The sequence below is a fragment of the Neocloeon triangulifer genome, unplaced genomic scaffold (genome assembly GCF_031216515.1).
Source record: "Neocloeon triangulifer isolate White Clay Creek 2 clone unplaced genomic scaffold, ASM3121651v1 ptg000009l, whole genome shotgun sequence".
NCBI lineage: Eukaryota > Metazoa > Arthropoda > Insecta > Ephemeroptera > Baetidae > Neocloeon > Neocloeon triangulifer.
The window spans coordinates 3,751,477-3,771,960 of record NW_026775551.1 but is presented as its reverse complement, the minus strand read 5'-3'; the positions used below and the strand labels follow the sequence as shown (position 1 = coordinate 3,771,960).

Genomic DNA, 20,484 nt, shown 5'->3' with positions numbered 1-20,484 from the left:
TAAAAATAAATTTCAACCACATTCTAAATTAGGTTCTAAAATTGTAATATTCGTTTAAATAAATATGTGTATTAAAAAATAATTTTAGTATTTAATTTGTATTGTGCATACATAATATTAGTACGAAGGTGTAGCCAGCAGGCGGCAGCACTGCTCGTGACGTAATCCGGTCATATGATAAAGACCCGAGTTTGTCTGCGGCCTGCGATCGATTTTGCCAATTCGCAACACATTTCGCCTGAAATTTCGAAAAAGAGGTCAAAAGGTCAGCTGGAAGGATGGTAGGCGCACTCTTCAACATCGACGGAGGCTACCTGGAGGGACTTTGTCGCGGATTCAAATGCGGTATCCTCAAACAGGCCGACTATTTGAACCTCGTCCAGTGCGAGACCCTTGAAGGTACGCAATTAAAACTTAAATATTTACTGAAACCCGACTCTTCTAACCTCAAACCAAGATAATTTTCAAATTTACTTGCCTGCAGAGTTAAATTATGATGGAAATTGTTTTTATTGTTTGTGGAAGAAATTTGCCCAGTTTTTAAAAGCTGCACCCTCATTGTTTATGTATCCATATTGTTCCTGTGATTTTATTTCTTGAACTGTCTTCGATCATGATTTAATTTTAATTATATTAAAAATTATTCCTCAGATTTGAAACTGCACCTGCAAGGCACAGACTATGGCAATTTCCTTGCAAACGAGCCGAGTCCTTTGGCGGTCTCGGTCATCGACGACAAACTCCGGGACAAACTGGTCATCGAGTTCCAACACATGCGAAATCACGCTGTTGAACCTCTCTCCACCTTCCTCGACTTCATCACGTTAGTTTCATTAATATACTTTTAAATGAGCAAAAAAAATCATGATAATTGATACACTGAACCAACCTTAGGCCGGAGGTGGCACTAAGCTGGTTCCACGGCGGGACTAAGCATCGGCCGGCCACCGTACTGGCCTAAGTCCCGTCACCGCTCTACCTTAGTTCTGCTGCCACTCTTACTAGAGCGGCCACCGCTCTTGCTTAGAGCTGTCACAGCTCTAAGAAATTTTTCGTCACCAAGCAAAGGAAATAGTATTTACAGTTGTTTTCATTGCTTATATTGTTTCCCACTTTGTTTGTGCGATAAAAAAATGAATAAAAAATCATTTTTATGTCAACAAAATTGAGGGTGCCCCACAATTAATCAACTTTTAATTAGCCACTAATTTTAAACGGACAGAGGCATTTAAATAAATCTACTTATTTATTTCTCGGTAAAAGACTCAATTTCAGCTGTGGTATCGTTTTTGGTGCAATGAGTCGGTTGTTCATTGTAAAAATAATTTATTGTTGTTAATAGCAACAAATCAACTATAGGAATTTCGTTTTAATTTTCACTCTTTTAAAATCGGATAAATTGCTTGTAGGGCTAAAATTTTTCGGGGAACACGATTCTGAATTCAATTTTCTATTACCATCAGTCCAAATCAATTTACAGCCTCTTATTTTATGAAAATCACTTTTCATGTTGAATAATTGACTTTATCTGTCGATTGACCTTGATGAGTTAAAAGTCATTATTATTTTTTCATTCTTCTGCATTTAATTTCTATCGATTTTGTTAAATTTGAGAAATCGTAAAATTTATTAAAAGTAATATGATATAGATAATTAGTTTTTCAGAAATAAAATTAAATCAAGTATCGAATAAATTAAAAAAAAAATCTATAAAATAATAAAACTCTTCAGTTTATTTCATAATGAAATGTTTTGAGATAATTTCCAAATCACATTTTCTATTGCAAAAATATTTATATCTCGAGTTAAGAAATGTACATTTTTCAACCATAATGTTATTTTATTTATGTGAAGCTCTGGTTCTTAATTTTTTACTGGTACAGTTCAACAAATTTAGCAATCTTTGCAGTGCATAATTTTATTGGTTACTTTTTTATAATCTAATTTACATTCCTTTATTATGGAATTTGATAAAGAAAGAGAATTGAGATATAATTATTTACACAAATTCACAACGGGGGAATAGGAGGGGGGGGGGGGATTGTGCACAGCAATGCAAGATCCAAATAACACACGTCTTGGAAAAAAATACATTTCTTAAACTCGAAATAGATAACGTGATTTGGAAATTATCTCAAAACATTTCATTATGAAATAAACTGAAGAGTTTTATTATTTTATAGATTTTTTTTTTTTTAATTTATTCGATACTTGATTTAATTTTTATTTCTGAAAAACTAATTATCTATATCATCTCAAATTTAACAAAATCGATAGAAATTAAATGCAGAAGAATGAAAAAATAATAATGACTTTTAACTCATCAAGGTCAATCGACAGATAAAGTCAATTATTCAACATGAAAAGTGATTTTCATAAAATAAGAGGCTGTAAATTGATTTGGACTGATGGTAATAGAAAATTGAATTCAGAATCGTGTTCCCCGAAAAATTTTAGCCCTACAAGCAATTTATCCGATTTTAAAAGAGTGAAAATTAAAACGAAATTCCTATAGTTGATTTGTTGCTATTAACAACAATAAATTATTTTTACAATGAACAACCGACTCATTGCACCAAAAACGATACCACAGCTGAAATTGAGTCTTTTACCGAGAAATAAATAAGTAGATTTATTTAAATGCCTCTGTCCGTTTAAAATTAGTGGCTAATTAAAAGTTGATTAATTGTGGGGCACCCTCAATTTTGTTGACATAAAAATGATTTTTTATTCATTTTTTTATCGCACAAACAAAGTGGGAAACAATATAAGCAATGAAAACAACTGTAAATACTATTTCCTTTGCTTGGTGACGAAAAATTTCTTAGAGCTGTGACAGCTCTAAGCAAGAGCGGTGGCCGCTCTAGTAAGAGTGGCAGCAGAACTAAGGTAGAGCGGTGACGGGACTTAGGCCGGTGCGGTGGCCGGCCGATGCTTAGTCCCGCCGTGGAACCAGCTTAGTGCCACCTCCGGCCTAAGGTTGGTTCAGTGTAATTTGAGTAAAAAGATTGATTTAAAAAATCTAATTTTGGTTTTTCCATTAGGTACAGCTACATGATCGACAACATCATCCTGCTCATCACCGGCACTCTCCACCAAAGGCCGATTTCTGAGCTCATTCCCAAATGCCATCCGTTAGGCAGTTTTGAGCAGATGGAGGCCATCCACGTCGCAGCCACCCCTGCCGAGCTTTACAACGCAGTCCTCGTCGACACCCCACTTGGTAACTTGATAAAATTTCACCGAGAATGTAAACCATCGTTTTCCCGACAGCTCCGTTCTTTGTCGACTGCATCAGCGAGCAGGACTTGGACGAGATGAATGTGGAAATCATTCGTAACACCCTGTACAAGGCTTACCTTGAGGCTTTCTATGCATTTTGCAAAGAACTCGGAGGCACCACTGCTGAAACCATGTGCGAAGTCTTAGCTGTGAGTTTGGATTCAAATATAAATAATAATAAAATGGGATTGAAGAACTGGGGCTTTTTGCTTGGAAAAAATTGTTTTTATAAAAAAAAGGTGGCTCTGCCAGTTTCAGTCACGATCTGCAACCCTATTTCATAAGCAAACGGTAGAGCCCTTTTGCTTTTGAATAAAAACAATTTTTTACAACAAGGATAAGCCCGAGTTCTTCACTTTCATGATCATCTCTACAAGTGTCAATTTCTTCAAACAAAATAAGAAATGTAAAAACAATTTATTTGTATTTTAGTTTGAGGCTGACAGGCGTGCCATTATCATCACCATCAACTCCTTTGGCACTGAGCTGACCAAGGACGACCGAGTTAAATTGTATCCAAAGGTCGGAAAATTGTACCCTGATGGTTTGGCTGCTCTGGCAAGGGCTGATGATTATGAGCAAGTCAAAGCTGTTGCTGAATATTATGCGGTAAGTGATGGTGTCAGACTTAAAAGAGAATCTAAAGCAAAAAATTTGAACTTAACAGGAGTACAGAGCATTGTTTGAGGGGTCCGGAAACAACCCAGGAGACAAAACTTTGGAAGACAAGTTCTTTGAGCATGAGGTAAGAAATTCCAGAGGAACCATTTAAATAAGTTTGAAATAATGTTCATTCTCTGCCCAAATACATCATCAATCAATTATAAATTTCATTGGTTACGAGGGAGAAAATTTAAATTCTTAAAACAATCAAAGATCAGTTGGCAAAAAAAATTATTTTTTAATGAAAAATATTTAATAGGGCACCTAAGATTCCTTTTCTACATCTTTGTGAAGAATAATGGGAATTAAATTAGAATTCAATTTATTTCGTGTCATTTTTTCATTCAAACTTCTATCATTTATATTTCCAAAATGGAAAAAAATTGTGAGGAAAATTAGAAAAACAACTTTTTGTACATATTATATTAAATTCTGTTTTGTAACAAACATTCTAAAATGAATTACTTTACATTTGCATTGACCTGAAACTAATGAATTCTTTTTGCAGGTCCGTTTGAATGTGAACGCATTCCTCCAGCAGTTCCATTTTGGCGTGTTCTACTCGTACTTGAAACTGAAGGAGCAAGAGTGTCGCAACGTCGTTTGGATTGCGGAGTGCGTTGCCCAGAGACACCGCACCAAGATCGACAACTACATCCCCATCTTCTAAGGTAAAATCAGCCCTTTGAATATCCTCCGAGCAGATTGAATGTTAAAAATTAACAAAATTATATTGGCGCCATATCCGATCATTTCATTCGTTATCGTTTTGGTGCTTTCTTTCCGTTTTCTCATTCCAAATTTTATCGTTCCGTTGAACTCATGTGATAAATTTTATTTTCCTTTTGTCAATTAATAGTTTCCATTTAAAGTCATACCTCTAGAAAACAAAGCCATTTTGTTGGCCAAGTGTAAATTTTCCTGTAAATTTATTTGCGGTTGTTGAAACAGTATTTGGAAACCTACACAGTCAGGTTCGTGTAAATTTCTAAATTGCAATGTTGACGAACAAAATTATCCATAGCATAAAAAATGTAAATATTATATTATTAGCCTGGCCCAAAGGTGTTGGATTTCAAGTTCAGTAAATAAATTATACATACTGTGCATATAAATTGAAGAAGAACATTTTTATTTTAAAATTTCCCTAAATTTTACATTAAATAATAGCATCAATTGATAATTCTTGAAAATTCTGCTTCTAAATTATTTTCAGCAAAGAAATGTAGATAAGATAATTGAAATTGAACAATATTTGAAGCAGAAAGATATAATTTCAAGCAAACGATTTTACTAGATTAATCAGAAAAACAGACAATAATAAAATTGAGCCACTTTCCAGAGAGCCTGAGGAATTATAATTCAAAAACTGGCAAATTCTCCTTGCCGTGGCGTTGGCAAACCTCTGAGATAAAGGAGATCCAGATTTATATATCTCGACCATTTTTCCAATGTAGCAGTGTCTCAATTTCACGTCCAGCATTCCGTTTACCCTGCATTCATTTTCACCTTTCCGATCTAATAGTTGGGAATAAAATTCTTTGGTCTTTTTGGTTCCGTTGAAGGCAGCGTCCCAAATCCATTCGATATTTGATCTTGAGCAGTTGAGAAACCTGTTATTCACCGTCACAAATTCACTGAAGGACGGTATTAAAAAGTTATGTCCTAATTTTTTGAAAGAGTTGTCAGAAAAAATCAGTGTCCTGAAAGCAAATTTTTAAATAAACACGCTCAAATGAAATATAAATTTGCTATTTACCCAGCAGTTCTTATTAATAATGCATCTTCTTGAAGCAACTCGAAGTGATTTTTAACAATGAGTGCCGTTTCGCCAGACAGATCAAAACCATGCTTCGCCACAACACTGAATTCATTGTCCTCGACATAATATACCTCTGCATTTACTCTCAGTGCATTCTTTTGCAAAACACCGAATTTGTTTTTTACCAAAGTTACCGATTTTCCAAGCAAATCCATTCTTGCATTGTTTAATTCCCCTAAACTGGTGTTGCTAATCTGAAAAATTAATTAATAAACCGAAAATCTACTCACTTAAAATAAAATTACATAGATGATTGCATCTGGGGCGTTGACTTTGAGAATTTCTCCATCAATGTACCAGATTTTCGTGTTGTGCAACCCAAAATTTTTTAAAAAGTCCGCATGATCAAAGGCTCCTTTTTCTACAGTTGTCACTGTTGCAGACCGAATAATGAAATGTTCCACGGTTTGGCCAAGAATGCCTTTGGGAATCGCTTTGATATTGACAATTTGTGAAATAAGTATTAAATTTGAGTCCATAACCAGTCCAGGGTGTAATTTAAGCAGGACAATGGATGTTATGCTCAGCACTTCTAGTGGCACATAGGGCTGGCCACGTAAAATGTCTCCCTTAGAAATCTCCACCATGTCGCAATTCTTAATTCTCACCGCTGCTGTTTTATAGGGCAGCTTGGCGGGGAATGAAAAATTTAGTATCTGAAAATTTGCATAATTTTATCTCCGGGGTAAATCTAAATTATTTTCTCACGCCTGGAAAATCTCTGCCACAGTCACATTCAACTATCCAGCCTTGCAAGCCATCACTCAGGCAGCGGCAGTAAGGGTGCTTGTCAAGTTCGCCCTCATACAAATCCTCTTGCCACGGTTGAAGCAGAAGAGATTCAATTTCCGTAGTTGCAGGAGAATCCGTTTCGGTTTTTACAGTGTCATTTATAATCAGTATCAAACTAAAAACTAGACTTGCCGTGGAGCTCCAAAAATGTGCCACTGAAAATTTGAAGATTTAATATTGCACAAATAATAAAGAAAAGCTAAAATGAGTTTGCTTGAAGAAATAGACACTCAAGGCGAGATGATCATGGAAATGAAGAAGAAATCGGGCTTTTCCTCCTTGAAAAATTGTTTCAGCCGTTTTAAGCTCTTTTGTTTCTGAATAAAAACAATTTTTCAAAAGCCCTTTCATTTCCAACGCTAAAATGAAAATTGAAATTCAAACATTGGAAAATTTGCCAAATTTTCACATGTTATTACTCGATATCCTGGAGCGTTTGAGATTGACAGCTAATCACCCTCGTTGAAAACTTTGACTGTCGCCACTCCATGGGCGTATTATCCTTTTTAATAATGTAATCAATAGTGTGGGTGCGGATGAATCATTATTTAAAATGGCTACAAAATGCGATACATAAGTCTTTCAGTTCAAAGTGAATAATATACATGTAGGAGTCATAAAAAAAATTTAAAATTCACATGCTATAATTTTGATAGTTTTTAATTTTTATCTAAAATGTTATTATACATTAAATTACCTTTTTCTAAATGAAAAAATGTGTTCTGTTTTTACAGTTTATACAAGAACATTTTTGTTAAAATTCTAGTCCCATTTTCTGATAATGATTGATTGAATTGTTTTATTGAGCAGGCGTATCGTTTTTGCCCATTCTGTCCTGGATTAGTTTTTGAAAATAAATTTATTTCAATTTTCACATAAAATATAATCAGAATAATAAAAATAATTCATCACTTATTATTATCATTGCATTACTTTTATTGCAGATCATTCAGTGCAGATGCAAACATAATATTTTTACCTCAAAGCACAACAATTACACAAGTGGAAAAATTAACCCCAATAAACTCTTTACATTTTTTGTTTAAAGAAATTGGCACTCAAAGAAACTATTATGAAAGTGAGGAAAACATCAGAAATTGTATTAAAAACAAAATGGCTCTACCAGTTTAGATGTTTGTCTAAACTATAACATGAGAGTGAGAAAATTCAAAATCTGCAAAGTTGAAAATCAACCAAGTTTTTTTTTTATATGCAGTTTTTCATGCCCGTCAAATAGGGCCACAGACCCTTATGACCAAAACTGGTGGAGCCGTTTCGTTTTCTTTTAACTTCACTTTCAAAATTTGAAGTTTAATATTGCATTACAAGCGCAGTTAGGTAAAAACAAAATATTTGCACAATTATAATCACAGTAGGCTGCACTGCGTTGGACGCGTTTATTAAATAATTGCAAATTTGCGCATTGGTAGCGTTGGCAAATCGACGGATTTGGTTATTCGCCGCGTCAGGGTTGTACAAATCGGCCACTTTGTCTATCGAACACGTTTTTGGCACATGACGTTCGTCCAAATACAAGCACACGTTGTGATTTTCCTCTCTCAAAAAGTGCGCATAGAAGTCCTTTGTGAGCTGCGAGACGTTCGATCCGTGAGCGGCTCCCCAAAACCAACTCAAACTTGGGGTGTTGCAGTAGAGAAAATTGTTTTCCATGACACTGTCTTTTTCGCTAATCCTTTTATTTGGGTTTATCGATTCTCTCTGCGCGACGTAAATCAAGTTGTGTTGGAATGTAAAAATACTGCGAAAAAAATAAAATTGTAATTATTTTCATATTTAAATTACAGTGACCAGCAAAATTCAAGAATGCGTGCAACTTTTAGCCCTTAAAAACATTTTTACCGACTCTTCCATGAGAAAATAATTAAAATATTTTGTTTACTTTGAATTTGATCAAGATTGGTTTACCTTTCAATGCCTGTGTGCCCCCGGACTTTCAGCAGAGCCTCTTCCTCTAATGTTTGGAAAACATTTCTTTCAAATCTAGCCATGGAAGCAGTCACGTCGAAAGCGTGTTTCTGCACTTTATTATAGAAATTGTTGTTCCAAAAAGTGGTTGTGTCCGCTGTGACCAAGAAGGCATTTGTTCCTACGCCAAAGTTGAATACGCTGTTCACAACAGACACGTCTTTGGCATATATTCGGAAGTTGGAGCCGTTTAAGGGCCCCATCGAGCTGTTTCCAATCTGCGCGGAAGTAAAGAAATATTTTAAGTTTTTACATTTGTATTCTAATTATTTAGTTTTTACCAAAAAAGTGTCGCCAACGTCAACGTCGATAGCATTTTCCTCTATGGTCAGAATCGTCGTGCTGAATATTGTGAAGTTGGTCTTGATGTGTGCGTTGAAAATTGCTCTTGAGCGCACAACGTCAATCAAATCAACGTGTTCGATTTGGAAAATGTTAACGTTGTTTGACGAGGATGCCATTCTGAGAATTCCGGCCGGGAGCTCTGGTATACGTCGGACGTTGCTAATCACAATGTTTCGACCAAGGATGACCACGTCAGGGTTGAAAATCAAATTTCCCGTGATGTTGTGAACTCCGAACCATTCGGGAATGATAACTTCCTTCATTTTTAAACCACTTTTGGCGACAACTGCATTTTCACACTTGGTGATTAGCAGCGAAAACGTTTGCGTAGGAATTACCACTGGGAACGGCAGCACGAACGTCTTTAAGTTTGGTTTTTATTAATTGATTTTGGAGGAAAAAATTTAATTACTTTTGGTATCCCGGGTTGATAATGAACGCAGCTGCATTCAATGCTCCAACCCTGTGACTCTTGAATGCAATCGCAAGCGGGGTTCTTGCAAAGGTCATCAGACTGTCGAGGCTCGGATTTTAATGCGTGTTGATTCACTTGAGCGCTCAGGGTGAAGTGGACCACCACAACCAGGAGTATCAGGATATTCACCATCGCGCATTTATTTAAACGAGAGCACCACACTGAAAAATATAATTGAATTTTTTTGGATTACAGGAAAATGCACTAGGCGTTTTAATTAATGCAAAAATTTAACAATCAAACATGAAATATTAAAAACCTTAAAAAAGAACTTTTGATTAAGCAGACAGTGTTATTATTAAATATTAAATATATTAATTTAAATATCAAGCAAAAATTTAATGCCAATTAAACATTTAATTGAATTTCAAAAAATAGCAGATTTATTAAATAGATAAAAAAAATAATAAATATTATCAAAAATTTATATATAATATTAAAAAAGAATTCAAATTCGACATAAATGGTATTTTATGTAATTATATTATGCGTGTTAAATTTAACTATTTATTATTATAAAAAATTTGATTTATTTAATAATAGTGCAGATACAATGTACAATAAAATTTGTAATTAGTCCTGGAGGGGTTTTAAAAGCAATGCAAATTTTATTTTATTATTATTACAACTTGCTTGTATTTAATTAATTCTGAGACAATTTTTTATGGGAATATTATAAATTTTTAGCTATTCTTGTCGTACAATTTTGAATGTAATCTGTTTAAGGAGAATATTATACATTTAATTTCTTCAGTACATTTTAGTAAAAGAAGATTGTATTAATATATTTATATAAATATCAAACAACAACTTACTATTATCACTGCCAGGACAGAGTGTGCAGTCGCGATTACACTCCTCGCAGGAAACGCATGGCACTGCGTTTGTCGTCGATGCTTCTTCTTCCTCTGCGGCATCATTTTCGGCACTCATCTTTTCTTATCATACATTTAGGCGCACGCCTGGCCTCGCTCCGCATCCCACATAGCTTTCGCCTTCATTTATTCTTTTGATTGATGTATTTGATATACATGATATATTGACAAATGAAAAGCTCTATGATGGAGGATAAATTTCAATGTGTCTACTTCTGCGCATCCTGCTAGGCGCTATTTTGAGACTGGTCGGGTCGCGTTAAGTTGTTTCTGGCACGTTACCAAGTTTGCACTTTTTTCTTGGAGCTTTAAATCTTTCAAAGTTAACTGAATAAATTATTTATTTTTCCTACAACTTATTAATTATTATAGCAATGTTTTATGATGAAATTAAAGAAGGCATCTTTCATGATTTAATGTTGGTAAAAATATTTATTTTAATTTTTTATTATAAAATTGATATCAAAAATTATTCAAAACAATGAATTGTGTACAATGAACGGCCTGAGAAATGAGATATTGATAGGTGTAAGTTCAACAGTAAAATAACTGTCATCTATCTTGCTGGGATTCTTTCTCCCAAATTAATTGATTTTCAGTAAGTGAGAACATTGTTTGCAACACATAGTCTTTTCCTCTGTGCATTATCACTTGAAAGCAGTTTGGAGTGTTGTTATCTTCAGCAGATGATGCCTCAGATGCCTTGAAAATAAAACAATATGCAATCAATGTCATGATGTAAAAATAACCATAAAAACATTCACAATTTTAAAATAATTTAAACATTACGGAATATAAAAATAAAAATAATAAGAGAGTAAAAATTCACCTGCTTAACCTCAGGTTTAACAAATAAAGAGAAACTTCTATTGGGATAATTTGTTTCCACAAATGACTTCTTGTAGTTGACGGGCAGAGTGAAGACGAGCACTATATTGAGCTGCTTGATTTCCGAACTTAAAAGTGGTGAAAGGAAAGTAGCCAAATAGTAGTCCTTGCTGACTTTGGCCGTGTTTGCGTTTCCTTCGAAAAGCAGATCGGACTGGTAATAAGCTGCAGGACTGTCGATGACCACCAGAGACACTTTGTTTGGTCTGGACCGGATCAACTGGGGCAGTGTGTGAATGGAGGCAAGGAGCTGCGTCGAGTTGAAGCACTGCAGAATCAACAGCTGGTTCAGAGCTGCCTTCAGAGCCTTTTGCATTTCTTTTCTCTCCATACCACCTATAAAAATTAATTAAATTCAAAAATTAATAAAAGTATAACTTTATTTTCAAAAGCTTTAAATTACTTTTACGAAGGGTAGTTTCAAGCGCACTAGCGAAATGTTGAATTCGCAACTGGTGTTCGGTGTCAATGAAAATTGCCTCCGCTTCCAGTCCACCAACTTTCATGGGCAAGACGCATCTGGCCAAAAGGTGCGAGCACAGCCTGGTTGATAAATTGCCCTCAGGGCTTCGGACTTCGACAACGTCGTGTGGATTTAGCAGCCCTGAGGGAAAAAGCGCCGGCTGCAGGTCGGAAACGCTGGAGCCTGTGCAGCCGGACAGTCGGGACAACATCTGCAATCCTGACTCTGCTCGAATGGACGGCGAGGTCATGTTGATGCATTTGCGCGCACAAACTTCACATGCAATTAATTACTGGAAATAAAAATAAAAAATTAATTAATTAATATGAAGGAAAAAATGATTTTTCACAGCACTCTTTAACTTTATGTAAGTAAATTAAATTAAAAAGTTTCTTGTGTGTAAATTACACTCAGCCCTCTAATTGAATTAGAAATAAACGTAATTCGTAAAGGAAAATTATTAAAAAAGAAATAATTTTTACCTCTCATACCTCTCACTCTCGATGTTTGTTTAGTTTGAGTAAAATTAAACAGCCGGCTAAATAGCCACGCCCCTTTGTTTACATCAGCAGCTGACGTTGGACTCAAAAACCGGCCACGACGAATTCGGGACGGAAAACAGAGATTTCGAATTGAATAACTTAAATATTATCAAAATTGAACCCCAAAATATTATCAGGATGGAGTGCATCGACTCCAGGGAGAAAATCGATGAATTGTGCGTCAAATTGGCTCAGCAGGAGGTAAAAATCTGCAAATAGAATTAAAATTTCAAAGTTTTTTGCTATGATTTTTTTTATGCTATGATAGGAGGACAATGAAAAATACTTGGAGAGCATAATGTCGCGGCAGGTCAACTTGGAGGCGAAATTGAAAAACATCACGAAGGCTCTGCCCAATCTGCAAATTCTACACAATGATGCTGTCAAACTGGCTGAAATGATTTCCCACACTTCCACGTTGGCCGAAACGGTTAGCGCCAAAGTCAGACAACTCGACATTGCTAGAGTAATTATATCTTTCTTGTTATAAAAATGCATTATTTTAATAAAAAATAAAACACCTTTTTTTCCTGTCAGAGTCGAGTGTCCGAATGTCAGCAACGAGTGCAAGACCTGCAGGATTTAAAACTTTGTAAAGAGGGTGTAAAAACTGCCCTGGAAAATGAGGAGTATGAAAAGGCCGCCGGTCACATTCACAGATTTTTGGCAATGGACCAAGCTACCCTCAGGAAAACAGCTTCTCACGTATCTCAAGGTACTCGCAAAGGCAAATTTAAGCGGGCATTAATAATTATTATTCTTCTCAGGGCGCAGTGTCGACGATTGTTTTACTCAACTCGACTCTGCGACTAAAGAGCTCAGGTTGATTGTGGCCAGAAATTTTGAGCAGGCAGCCTTGAAAGACAACGCAGCCGACGTTGAAAGATTTTTCAAGGTTCAAATTAATTTATTATTAAAATAATTTCATCTTGAATATGAAAATAAAATATGTAGATTTTTCCTCTGCTCGGAGACAAGCAAGAAGGTCTTCGAAGATTCTCTGCATATCTTGCTGGAAAGTTGACAGTGATGGCACAGAAAAACTTCAAAACCTGTCTGGACACTCCGATCCACGACAAGCGAGCTTTGGTTTTGTACGCAGATGCGCTTACTCTGTTGTTCGAAGGAATTGCAAGAGTCATCGAAGTCCACCAGCCTATAGTTGAGACATATTATGGTACGAGAGCAAAGAGAATTTTAAAATATTGATAAATGGGAAACACTTACATAGGTCCTGGAAATTTGCTCGATGTAATTGAGCGCCTGCAACAAGAGTGTGACAAGGAGAGTCGTAAAATTTTAACTGAGCTTATTCAAAAAAGGAATTTGGACAACATTGTCAGACAGGTTAGAATTCACTAAATTCGAAACCTTGTTAATGTTTTCGTCAGGTTGATGATGCCCTTCGAGGAGGTGCTCCTCTGCACACAGTGGCATCTGCAGCCTCCTTGGTGTCAATGGCCACTTCAGCCTCTGGGTCGCAAACGCACCGTCGAACTGGCTCTACCGGCACTTCGATGGAGACAGACCATCGAAAGGTTATTGACCCAAGAGATTTGGACCTTTTACTCGGAGAACTGTCGATCGCCCATGCCAGAGCTGAGCTTTACATGCGATTCCTGCGTAGGAGAATCACTGTGAGTGTTCAAAAGAAAGTAAAAACATTCACATTATTTAAAAACAAAACAAGTTTCTAAATTTACTCAAGATATTCTTTTTTTTTCTAGTTGAAATTTTTTTAGCTCAAATGTTTATCTTTTTAGGCTGATTTTGAGAGTGACAATGAGGAAGAAAAGCAGGCAGGGTTGAAAAGGATGGAGTCTGTTTTGCAAAAGAGTGACTTGTGCCGCTCCATGCAAGAACTTCTTGGTCACTACCTGCTGCTCGAGAGGTTCTACATGTCCGAGAGCGTTCGTAAAGCGATGAGCTTAGACACCTTGGACGGGGAGGACAGCCAAACCTCGAGCGTGTTGGACGACGTCTTCTTCATCCTGCGCAAGAGTATTCGCAGGGCCAGTCAATCGGGCAGCATGGACGGGACCTGCGCCGTCATCAACGACGCTTGCACATTTTTGGAGATAGATTTCTGTGGCTACCTCCACCGTCAGCTGAAGAAAGGGTACTCTTCAGGGTACCTTGACCTGACGGCCCAAGCCTACAACATGTGGCAGTCGTCTCTGCAGCAGGGACGCCTCAACACCACCAACCAGTCTGACTCTGATTCAGCCCGCGCCATGTTTTTGGTTAAATTTTATGACTTTTTATAATTTCTTTTGTTACAAAATTTTACTCTAATTCCAGGCCCATTTGAATAACTCGGACGCAAGTCTGGAGTTCATCAAGGTGATGAGGCGTGGCTTGGAGGAGGACATTGTGAGTGCTCTTGGAAGCAACAACCTCACCTTGAATGACCAGGCAAAACTGAGCTCATGCCTGTCAGGTTTTAACTCTGCAACTGCCTCGTTGAGACATGTGACTGAATACGGCCTCCAGCAACTGATAGTCAGTGCTGTGAAGCCTCGAACTGGGCCCTGGGTCGATGCCTTCCTGCAAGCCAATCATCAGCTTACAGAGGTACAATATTTTCTTTTAAATTTACTTAATTATATTGAAATTTTTATTCAATAGGAAGAATTTGCTAGCTACGAAGCAGACGAGCCATTTGTCCAGAATCTGATCCACAATCTTGAAAGTCTGCTCAGCTCCTTCAAATCCAAACTAACCTTTGCAAATTATGATGCACTGGTCGGCCACGTAGCCTCGGAAATCACTGCTCAAATGGAAAAAGTGATAATGAAGTCATGTTTCAACAGGGTACGATTTCCAAACTTTTTTTAAGAACATTTTAATCATTATTAATTTACAGTTGGGAGGGCTTGCTCTGGATAAGGAAGTCCGAGGTCTGGCTGGTTATCTGACAGCCGCAACGACACTTTCCATCAGAGACAAACTGGCTCGACTGACCCAGGTTGCAACGGTTCTCAATTTGGAAAAACCATCGGAAATGGCTGATTATTGGGGCGCCTCAGCAGGGCAACTTGCGTGGAGACTAACGGCTGCGGAAATCCGGCAGATCATGATGTTAAGGTAATATTTACAATTTTATTGTTTCAATGTACATTAAAACGACAAATTTTTAGGGTGGACTTCAAATCTGATGAAATAAAAAAGCTGAAACTTTAATTTAAATATAGTGCTACTGATATATTAGTTTTTTTTTATATTGCTGCAAGGCCATTTTTTCAAGAAGAAAGCTTTTCACATAGATATTTTATATAAAAAAAAAATATATGAATTATGTGAATAAAAAGTATCCTACTGAAATTTTACAAAGTAATTATTTAAACAGATTTTGGAATTTACTAATTAGAAATTAGTAGGAAAATAACTTGGGGAAAATATTTGGCTGGCGCGTACTGAAATGACTTAGATTTTAAATATTGTAAAATTTAAAATGTGATGTGACTACGGAGAATATTAATAATAATTAATATTAAATCAATTATATAATTCTGGTGCAAGACTGCAAGGTGCGCAACATTTAAAAATTCGCGCCAAAATTATACTATGCTAAGATGTGAATGCGACTTCATTTAAATGAAATTTAAGAAAGAGTTATTTTCTATTAAATTTTTCAACGCAATTGATAAACTTTATTGCTTTAATTCTCAAAGGCAGAACCAAATTTTACTCAGTACAATAACTTAGCCGACCAACCCTTTCCTTTTTTCATATTGATTTTCCGCGCAAGTCTATTGATTGCGATTCGCATCTACGCTGTGAAAACTTCGGTTTTCGTCGAGTGACACACCGTCAGCTGATGCGTTTACGCTTTTGAGACACTCCGAGTCCCGTATTTCGACTGAAAAAATGGTAAGTTCGATCGTCTGGGACTCGAATTGGGCACCAAACCAAACTCGAAGATCCATGTCAACGATCTCAAGTGGCAATGAACCTAAAAATTGTTTTCCCACAGGCGTTTATGAGCGAGAAACTTGGGGCCATGTTCCAGCGGCCCCAGGACGAGAACAGGGACGACGTACCCTGGTACATGCGATACGGCGCCAGAGCCCTCGGCACCGTCGGAGGAGGACGTAAGTTTCAATTCTTAATATAAAAAATTTTTTTTAATTATATTTAATATGGAAAACGTATAAAAATTTAAACGGCAAATTTCTTTTGGACGGGATCGAGAGGGTTGTAAAATGTTCACATTGCGCGTTTGTTGTTTGGATGACTCGTTTATTTATCAACTTTGACGTAATCAAGATTATGATACACACGGGGAAAATGTTGTTTGTAAAATTTCAATCAATCATGTTCACCTTTTGCAATTTTGTCGTAGATTATTCATGTATAATTATTTGTCATTGTTTTTGAAAATTTTGCATGATCATACTTTTTTTATTTTGCTTTTAGTTGCAATTTTCCTTGGCTTGTGGAATTGCCTGGGCATCATGTTGGCCGACGTCGGGTGTCTCCTGGGAGGAATCTGGCAAATGTAAATTTAAAAGTAAAAATAAAATTTTCAATAAATTTAAAACACAAATTTCAGGCTTGCCGGTTTCGTGGCGATCACGATAGAAGCGCCTTGTTGCTGCATGTTCATCGAACACGTACAAACCCTGAGCAACTTGGCTGAAAGCCGACCCTACTGGAACCGAGCCGCCCTTTATTGCGGGTAAGATTATCTGAGATAAAATATTTTTTTTATCAATTAAAATAGAAAGGATGTTTTCTACAATTTGCTTCGAAAAGATTTACGTCCTCTAATCTTTTAGTTGATCACCCAAGACATGCAATAAAAATGTAAGACACACGACCGAGCGTCTTGTGTGTTATTGATTTTTGTCGTTTATTTTGAGACACTGGCCTTGATCAATAACAGCCGGCAACCATTTCCACTTCCTCTCTTTTTATTAAATAATAATGAGATTTTCTCCTCAGCATCGCCATTCCCGGAGTCCTGTTTTGCTTCGGACTGGGAAGTCTGTTCGGCAGTGGCCTCATCTTTGCCACTGGAGTCATGTACGGCATGATGGGACTGGGAAAGAAGTGAGTCTCGATTTAATTTATTAAAAAAACTAACACTTGATTGGATTCTTGAAAACTGACTTGAGTGTTGTGTTGTTTCGCTTTCATTAATCAACGATGGATAAATCATTCACATTTCAGTGGTTGAAAATGGTTTTCTGCATTTATATATAAAAAAGAAATGAATTGCATACAATAATATTATAATAATTTAAATTGGTTCTTACAATTTGAAAACAAGATCTAAAATTTCTATTTCAATCCTTTTTTGCCACTGGCCATTTTTTCTAACGCTAATCAATCTGTGTGCCTTGTCTTTTTTTTCGTGGTGGTGATTAGGGGTACACGGGAAGACATGGCTGCAGCTGCCGGAGGTGGCACCCTCAGTCCTGGGGTTGCTCCCGGCACCGTGGGTATTCCCATGGGCGCCGACCCCAACGCCACCCTCATGGAGGACCCGGACGTGTGGAGGCCCACCTAAACGTGTGTCTCGTATTCAACATTCTTAGAATGCTGTACACAGAGAATCAATTTTTGCTTATAGTTTTGTTCATTTCCTTTTTTAGATTGTCCGTTGGTGGTTTCCTGCTGTGTTTTTGGCTCGTTTTGATTTGCTGCACTTGTACAATTTTCTGAATTTTCTCTTGCACCTTCATACTTGCCCCACACCCAAAATTTTATATTATTCCTATCCTTAAGAAATGTAAATTATTTTAGTTAAATAAATTTAAAAAACAAATTAGTACTTTGACACAAAAATGTTGGAATTTTTAAGTTTTAACACAATCTTAAGGAAAGTTTCGCCTAAATCCTTATTAATTTTGTTAGTAAAATCTTTAGATCTTTGCCACGATGAAGTATATCAAACTTAATTAAATAATTACAGGATACAAATTTTAATCACAATTAGCCTTGGCAATATTATTGATTTTTTTAAAATAATATAACAGGAAGACAGAAACAGAAAATAAAATGGCTAATTTAAATATTCATTCAGAAAATTTTGAAAAGAATTTATTGGATTATGAAATTTTAAGTGCAAATTTTCAATTATACAGCTTTGATAATTCGGATAATTTAAGAATAACTTTTTAATAATTATAAATTTTGGCTTGTAACCAGAAAACTGGATTGCAGTTACTAGTTTTAAAGTTTATGGATTTAAAATTTGCATAAAAATGTTATGATTCAAAAATTTTATTTTTGAAAAATTTCTGAATGAATATTTTAACCAGCCCTTTGATTTTCGATTTCTGTCTTGCTGTGATATTGTAAGAAATGATCATTAATATTTCCCAGGCTGATTTTGTTTCAGATTTTGTGGCCTGTTAATTATTTAATTAACATTTTCCAGAATTAAAGTAAAATAAATAAAATGAATTGAACTGAATTGAACTGAAAAAATTATTCATTTATTTATGACAAAGACTTTGAGATTTTCCTAACAAAATAAATTAGGATAAGTCAAAACTTTCCTGTGATTTTGTTACAATTCAAAAATTCCAACCAATTTTTTTTTTCAACTCTAATTACTTTGTTATAGATTTTTTTTTTATCAATTCTCCGATTAAATAATAATGCCAATCTTGCAATTTGAATTGCAGAGCCTCACGAGACGAGATGAGAGCAGCCGCGACAGCCGCCGGCACGAACCAGGCGCCCCTGCCAACAAATCCTAGCTCCACCCTGAAAGCTGACCTGGTGAGCAACGCGCAGCCGATGGCCCACAGCACGGCACCTTTCCCTGGCGTCTGACCTCGGACTCGGTAGATTGATTGCTCATGCTCTCATCGAATCGGACTAGACTTCGACATGTTTCATGTGTTCCCTTTTATTGTGCACTGAGCATCTGAGTTGCTTTCACTCACACCCTTCACTGAAAAACAAAATCCTTTACGAAGCTCAATGCTTTGCTGTTTTATCCTCTGTCGATCATGTATTCAAGCAAAACTATTTTTTGTTCGGCTGACGTTTTAGAAACTCTGCGGCCAAATTTGCACCAAGTTCCCTTTTTCCTCTTTGTTCAACTTGGGGAAAGAGGGATTATCATGATTTATTTTCCCAGCTTCTCTCTCTGACCAGGGAATTTTGAATTTGTTTTGTAGTACCTTTGATGCAGCTACACCGTCTTTTTGTTGCTTATTTTTATATTCAGTGCAATGAATGAATGTCAATTTGCCGCGAAATGTATTAAATATAATTATATATAATCCAATAAGAACTTCACAGTCAACACGAAGGGAAAACAACTACTGTGTGGCACATCATGTTAAACAAAAAATATCAGATAATATCAAGCATTATAGACAAAAAAAAAAATTGCAGAAACTGCAATAATATGAATGTTAAGCTGCCTGACGAGCTCGGAGACTTTTCCCCCTGATTCCCCTCGAAGCAATAAGTTAGAATTCGTTGGTTTAGTTCTTGAAGAACGAGTTTCAAAGTAGCGAGCGCCGCCAGGCAGTGATCAGAAATGTTTCAAACTCTCTAAGTGTCATGTCAAAATTAAACCATTATCATAAACTAGCATCTAGGGGTTGTTTAATGTTGAGGGCAGTTCTAGAAGGGTCTGCCCACTAGAGTACGTCTGAATATCACCCAAGTTAACGATTTCCCGAGTTGAGAAAGAAAGTTTGTCTGATGAGTTTATCAAAAACACGGACCACTCATAATTTATACGCAAATAAAACAAACACCCACAGACCGGATGCTTGAGGGAATGAAATTATGTATTCACGCAGAAATGCTAAAACTGTACTCAAAATTGTTCTCTATCCAGCCAAAGACTTGAGTAAATCTTGTTTAATTTGTCGAATATTTAATTGTTGAAATATACACGTCAATTTATTAGAGACTCGCTGATGGACGTTGACAAAATATTTTTGCCCGCAGATGAGATTCAATATTTATTAATTTCCAGACGCGTGACGATTTCGCAAGGTTGGCTCTAAGCTTCATTCAGTTTGGCCTAAAACCCCCTTTCTCTTCGTGTACATGAGATCATTCTTTGATAGTCCATTTTCTGCATAACACCAAAATCCTCCTGACGAAAAATGCCCCAAAGAAGCTGCCAACGTTGCGACTTCGCATCAGCGTGATGAATTCGAAAGCTTTTGCTGGATGCTACGGTAGACAAGCAGTTCATCTATATTAATACATGTGACTGATTTTTAAGGGATCGTTAGCTCTACACAAGTAATGGTTTAAATCAAGTCCGTACACATGCTGAATACACTGTATATAAAATCTAGGTTATTATAATAATTTCCAGCCCACCACGGAAATTGATTCAAACAGGTGATCTCGAACGAAACTCG

The 20,484-nt window shown here is 36.3% G+C and overlaps 6 protein-coding genes across 9 annotated transcripts; 3 read left to right on the top strand and 3 right to left on the bottom strand.

Moving 5' to 3' along the window:
* Positions 1–166: 166 nt before the first annotated feature.
* LOC132195399 (V-type proton ATPase subunit d) lies at positions 167–5,076 on the top strand. Its single transcript, XM_059617357.1, has 7 exons — positions 167–399; positions 652–823; positions 3,045–3,223; positions 3,274–3,431; positions 3,715–3,891; positions 3,950–4,027; positions 4,454–5,076. Exons 1-7 carry the CDS (start codon positions 279–281, stop codon positions 4,613–4,615), a joined length of 1,047 nt encoding a protein of 348 aa, XP_059473340.1. The 5' UTR covers positions 167–278; the 3' UTR covers positions 4,616–5,076.
* Positions 5,063–7,054, bottom strand: LOC132195398 (uncharacterized). 2 transcript variants are annotated; one of them, XM_059617356.1, is made up of 6 exons: positions 6,979–7,054; positions 6,476–6,714; positions 6,013–6,423; positions 5,893–5,961; positions 5,705–5,840; positions 5,063–5,648 (listed from the first exon to the last, which is right to left on the bottom strand). In XM_059617356.1, coding segments are annotated over exons 1-5 (843 nt in total). In that variant the 5' UTR covers positions 6,980–7,054; the 3' UTR covers positions 5,063–5,648; positions 5,705–5,717. The 2 variants fall into 2 exon arrangements, with proteins under 2 accessions (XP_059473339.1, XP_059473338.1); XM_059617355.1 differs by having other exon boundaries at positions 5,705–5,961.
* Positions 7,055–7,210: 156 nt separating this feature from the next.
* On the bottom strand, positions 7,211–10,468 carry LOC132195211 (uncharacterized). The gene is made up of 5 exons (XM_059617051.1): positions 10,181–10,468; positions 9,303–9,526; positions 8,827–9,252; positions 8,486–8,763; positions 7,211–8,318 (listed from the first exon to the last, which is right to left on the bottom strand). The coding sequence occupies exons 1-5, from the start codon at positions 10,296–10,298 to the stop codon at positions 7,871–7,873; spliced, it is 1,494 nt and encodes a 497-aa protein (XP_059473034.1). The 5' UTR covers positions 10,299–10,468; the 3' UTR covers positions 7,211–7,870.
* Positions 10,469–10,652: 184 nt separating this feature from the next.
* LOC132195092 (DNA repair protein XRCC2-like) lies at positions 10,653–12,122 on the bottom strand. 2 transcript variants are annotated; one of them, XM_059616836.1, is made up of 4 exons: positions 12,083–12,122; positions 11,532–11,883; positions 11,070–11,464; positions 10,653–10,942 (listed from the first exon to the last, which is right to left on the bottom strand). In XM_059616836.1, exons 2-4 carry the CDS (start codon positions 11,839–11,841, stop codon positions 10,793–10,795), a joined length of 855 nt encoding a protein of 284 aa, XP_059472819.1. In that variant the 5' UTR covers positions 11,842–11,883; positions 12,083–12,122; the 3' UTR covers positions 10,653–10,792. The 2 variants fall into 2 exon arrangements, with proteins under 2 accessions (XP_059472819.1, XP_059472818.1); XM_059616835.1 differs by having other exon boundaries at positions 12,074–12,118.
* A 38-nt stretch (positions 12,123–12,160) lies between these two features.
* Positions 12,161–15,423, top strand: LOC132195091 (conserved oligomeric Golgi complex subunit 4). The gene is made up of 12 exons (XM_059616834.1): positions 12,161–12,334; positions 12,402–12,599; positions 12,671–12,848; positions 12,901–13,028; positions 13,088–13,310; positions 13,365–13,480; positions 13,525–13,770; positions 13,897–14,376; positions 14,435–14,707; positions 14,762–14,947; positions 15,000–15,220; positions 15,274–15,423. The coding sequence occupies exons 1-12, from the start codon at positions 12,272–12,274 to the stop codon at positions 15,314–15,316; spliced, it is 2,355 nt and encodes a 784-aa protein (XP_059472817.1). The 5' UTR covers positions 12,161–12,271; the 3' UTR covers positions 15,317–15,423.
* Positions 15,424–15,851: 428 nt separating this feature from the next.
* LOC132195366 (calcium channel flower) lies at positions 15,852–19,829 on the top strand. Of its 2 annotated transcripts, XM_059617311.1 has the most exons (7): positions 15,852–16,006; positions 16,110–16,227; positions 16,553–16,634; positions 16,689–16,814; positions 17,081–17,188; positions 17,507–17,650; positions 18,772–18,914. In XM_059617311.1, exons 1-6 carry the CDS (start codon positions 16,004–16,006, stop codon positions 17,646–17,648), a joined length of 579 nt encoding a protein of 192 aa, XP_059473294.1. In that variant the 5' UTR covers positions 15,852–16,003; the 3' UTR covers positions 17,649–17,650; positions 18,772–18,914. The 2 variants fall into 2 exon arrangements, with proteins under 2 accessions (XP_059473294.1, XP_059473293.1); XM_059617310.1 differs by lacking the exon at positions 17,507–17,650 and having other exon boundaries at positions 18,772–19,829.
* The last annotated feature ends 655 nt before the right edge of the window (positions 19,830–20,484 follow it).

What these genes read in the sequence shown, in the direction of transcription:
- LOC132195399 (XM_059617357.1), top strand. Translation starts at nt 279, where the DNA reads ATGGTAGGCGCACTCTTCAACATCGACGGAGGCTACCTGGAGGGACTT. An exon ending in CCATGTGCGAAGTCTTAGCT is followed by an intron (nt 3,432 to 3,714) that starts GTGAGTTTGGAT and finishes TTTGTATTTTAG; the next exon opens with TTTGAGGCTGACAGGCGTGC. An exon ending in CTGTTGCTGAATATTATGCG is followed by an intron (nt 3,892 to 3,949) that starts GTAAGTGATGGT and finishes TGAACTTAACAG; the next exon opens with GAGTACAGAGCATTGTTTGA.
- LOC132195211 (XM_059617051.1), bottom strand. Translation starts at nt 10,298, where the DNA reads ATGAGTGCCGAAAATGATGCCGCAGAGGAAGAAGAAGCATCGACGACA. An exon ending in ATCAACCCGGGATACCAAAA is followed by an intron (nt 9,253 to 9,302) that starts GTAATTAAATTT and finishes CCAAACTTAAAG; the next exon opens with ACGTTCGTGCTGCCGTTCCC. An exon ending in ACGTTGGCGACACTTTTTTG is followed by an intron (nt 8,764 to 8,826) that starts GTAAAAACTAAA and finishes ACTTCCGCGCAG; the next exon opens with ATTGGAAACAGCTCGATGGG.
- LOC132195091 (XM_059616834.1), top strand. Translation starts at nt 12,272, where the DNA reads ATGGAGTGCATCGACTCCAGGGAGAAAATCGATGAATTGTGCGTCAAA. An exon ending in AGCTTCTCACGTATCTCAAG is followed by an intron (nt 12,849 to 12,900) that starts GTACTCGCAAAG and finishes TATTCTTCTCAG; the next exon opens with GGCGCAGTGTCGACGATTGT. An exon ending in TGAAGTCATGTTTCAACAGG is followed by an intron (nt 14,948 to 14,999) that starts GTACGATTTCCA and finishes ATTAATTTACAG; the next exon opens with TTGGGAGGGCTTGCTCTGGA.
- LOC132195092 (XM_059616836.1), bottom strand. Translation starts at nt 11,841, where the DNA reads ATGACCTCGCCGTCCATTCGAGCAGAGTCAGGATTGCAGATGTTGTCC. An exon ending in TGAAACTACCCTTCGTAAAA is followed by an intron (nt 11,465 to 11,531) that starts GTAATTTAAAGC and finishes TAATTTTTATAG; the next exon opens with GTGGTATGGAGAGAAAAGAA. An exon ending in TTAAACCTGAGGTTAAGCAG is followed by an intron (nt 10,943 to 11,069) that starts GTGAATTTTTAC and finishes TTTATTTTCAAG; the next exon opens with GCATCTGAGGCATCATCTGC.
- LOC132195366 (XM_059617310.1), top strand. An exon ending in CTGGGAGGAATCTGGCAAAT is followed by an intron (nt 16,635 to 16,688) that starts GTAAATTTAAAA and finishes CACAAATTTCAG; the next exon opens with GCTTGCCGGTTTCGTGGCGA. An exon ending in ATGATGGGACTGGGAAAGAA is followed by an intron (nt 17,189 to 18,771) that starts GTGAGTCTCGAT and finishes TTTGAATTGCAG; the next exon opens with AGCCTCACGAGACGAGATGA.
- LOC132195398 (XM_059617355.1), bottom strand. An exon ending in GTGGCAGAGATTTTCCAGGC is followed by an intron (nt 6,424 to 6,475) that starts GTGAGAAAATAA and finishes GCAAATTTTCAG; the next exon opens with ATACTAAATTTTTCATTCCC. An exon ending in CCCCAGATGCAATCATCTAT is followed by an intron (nt 5,962 to 6,012) that starts GTAATTTTATTT and finishes TTAATTTTTCAG; the next exon opens with ATTAGCAACACCAGTTTAGG.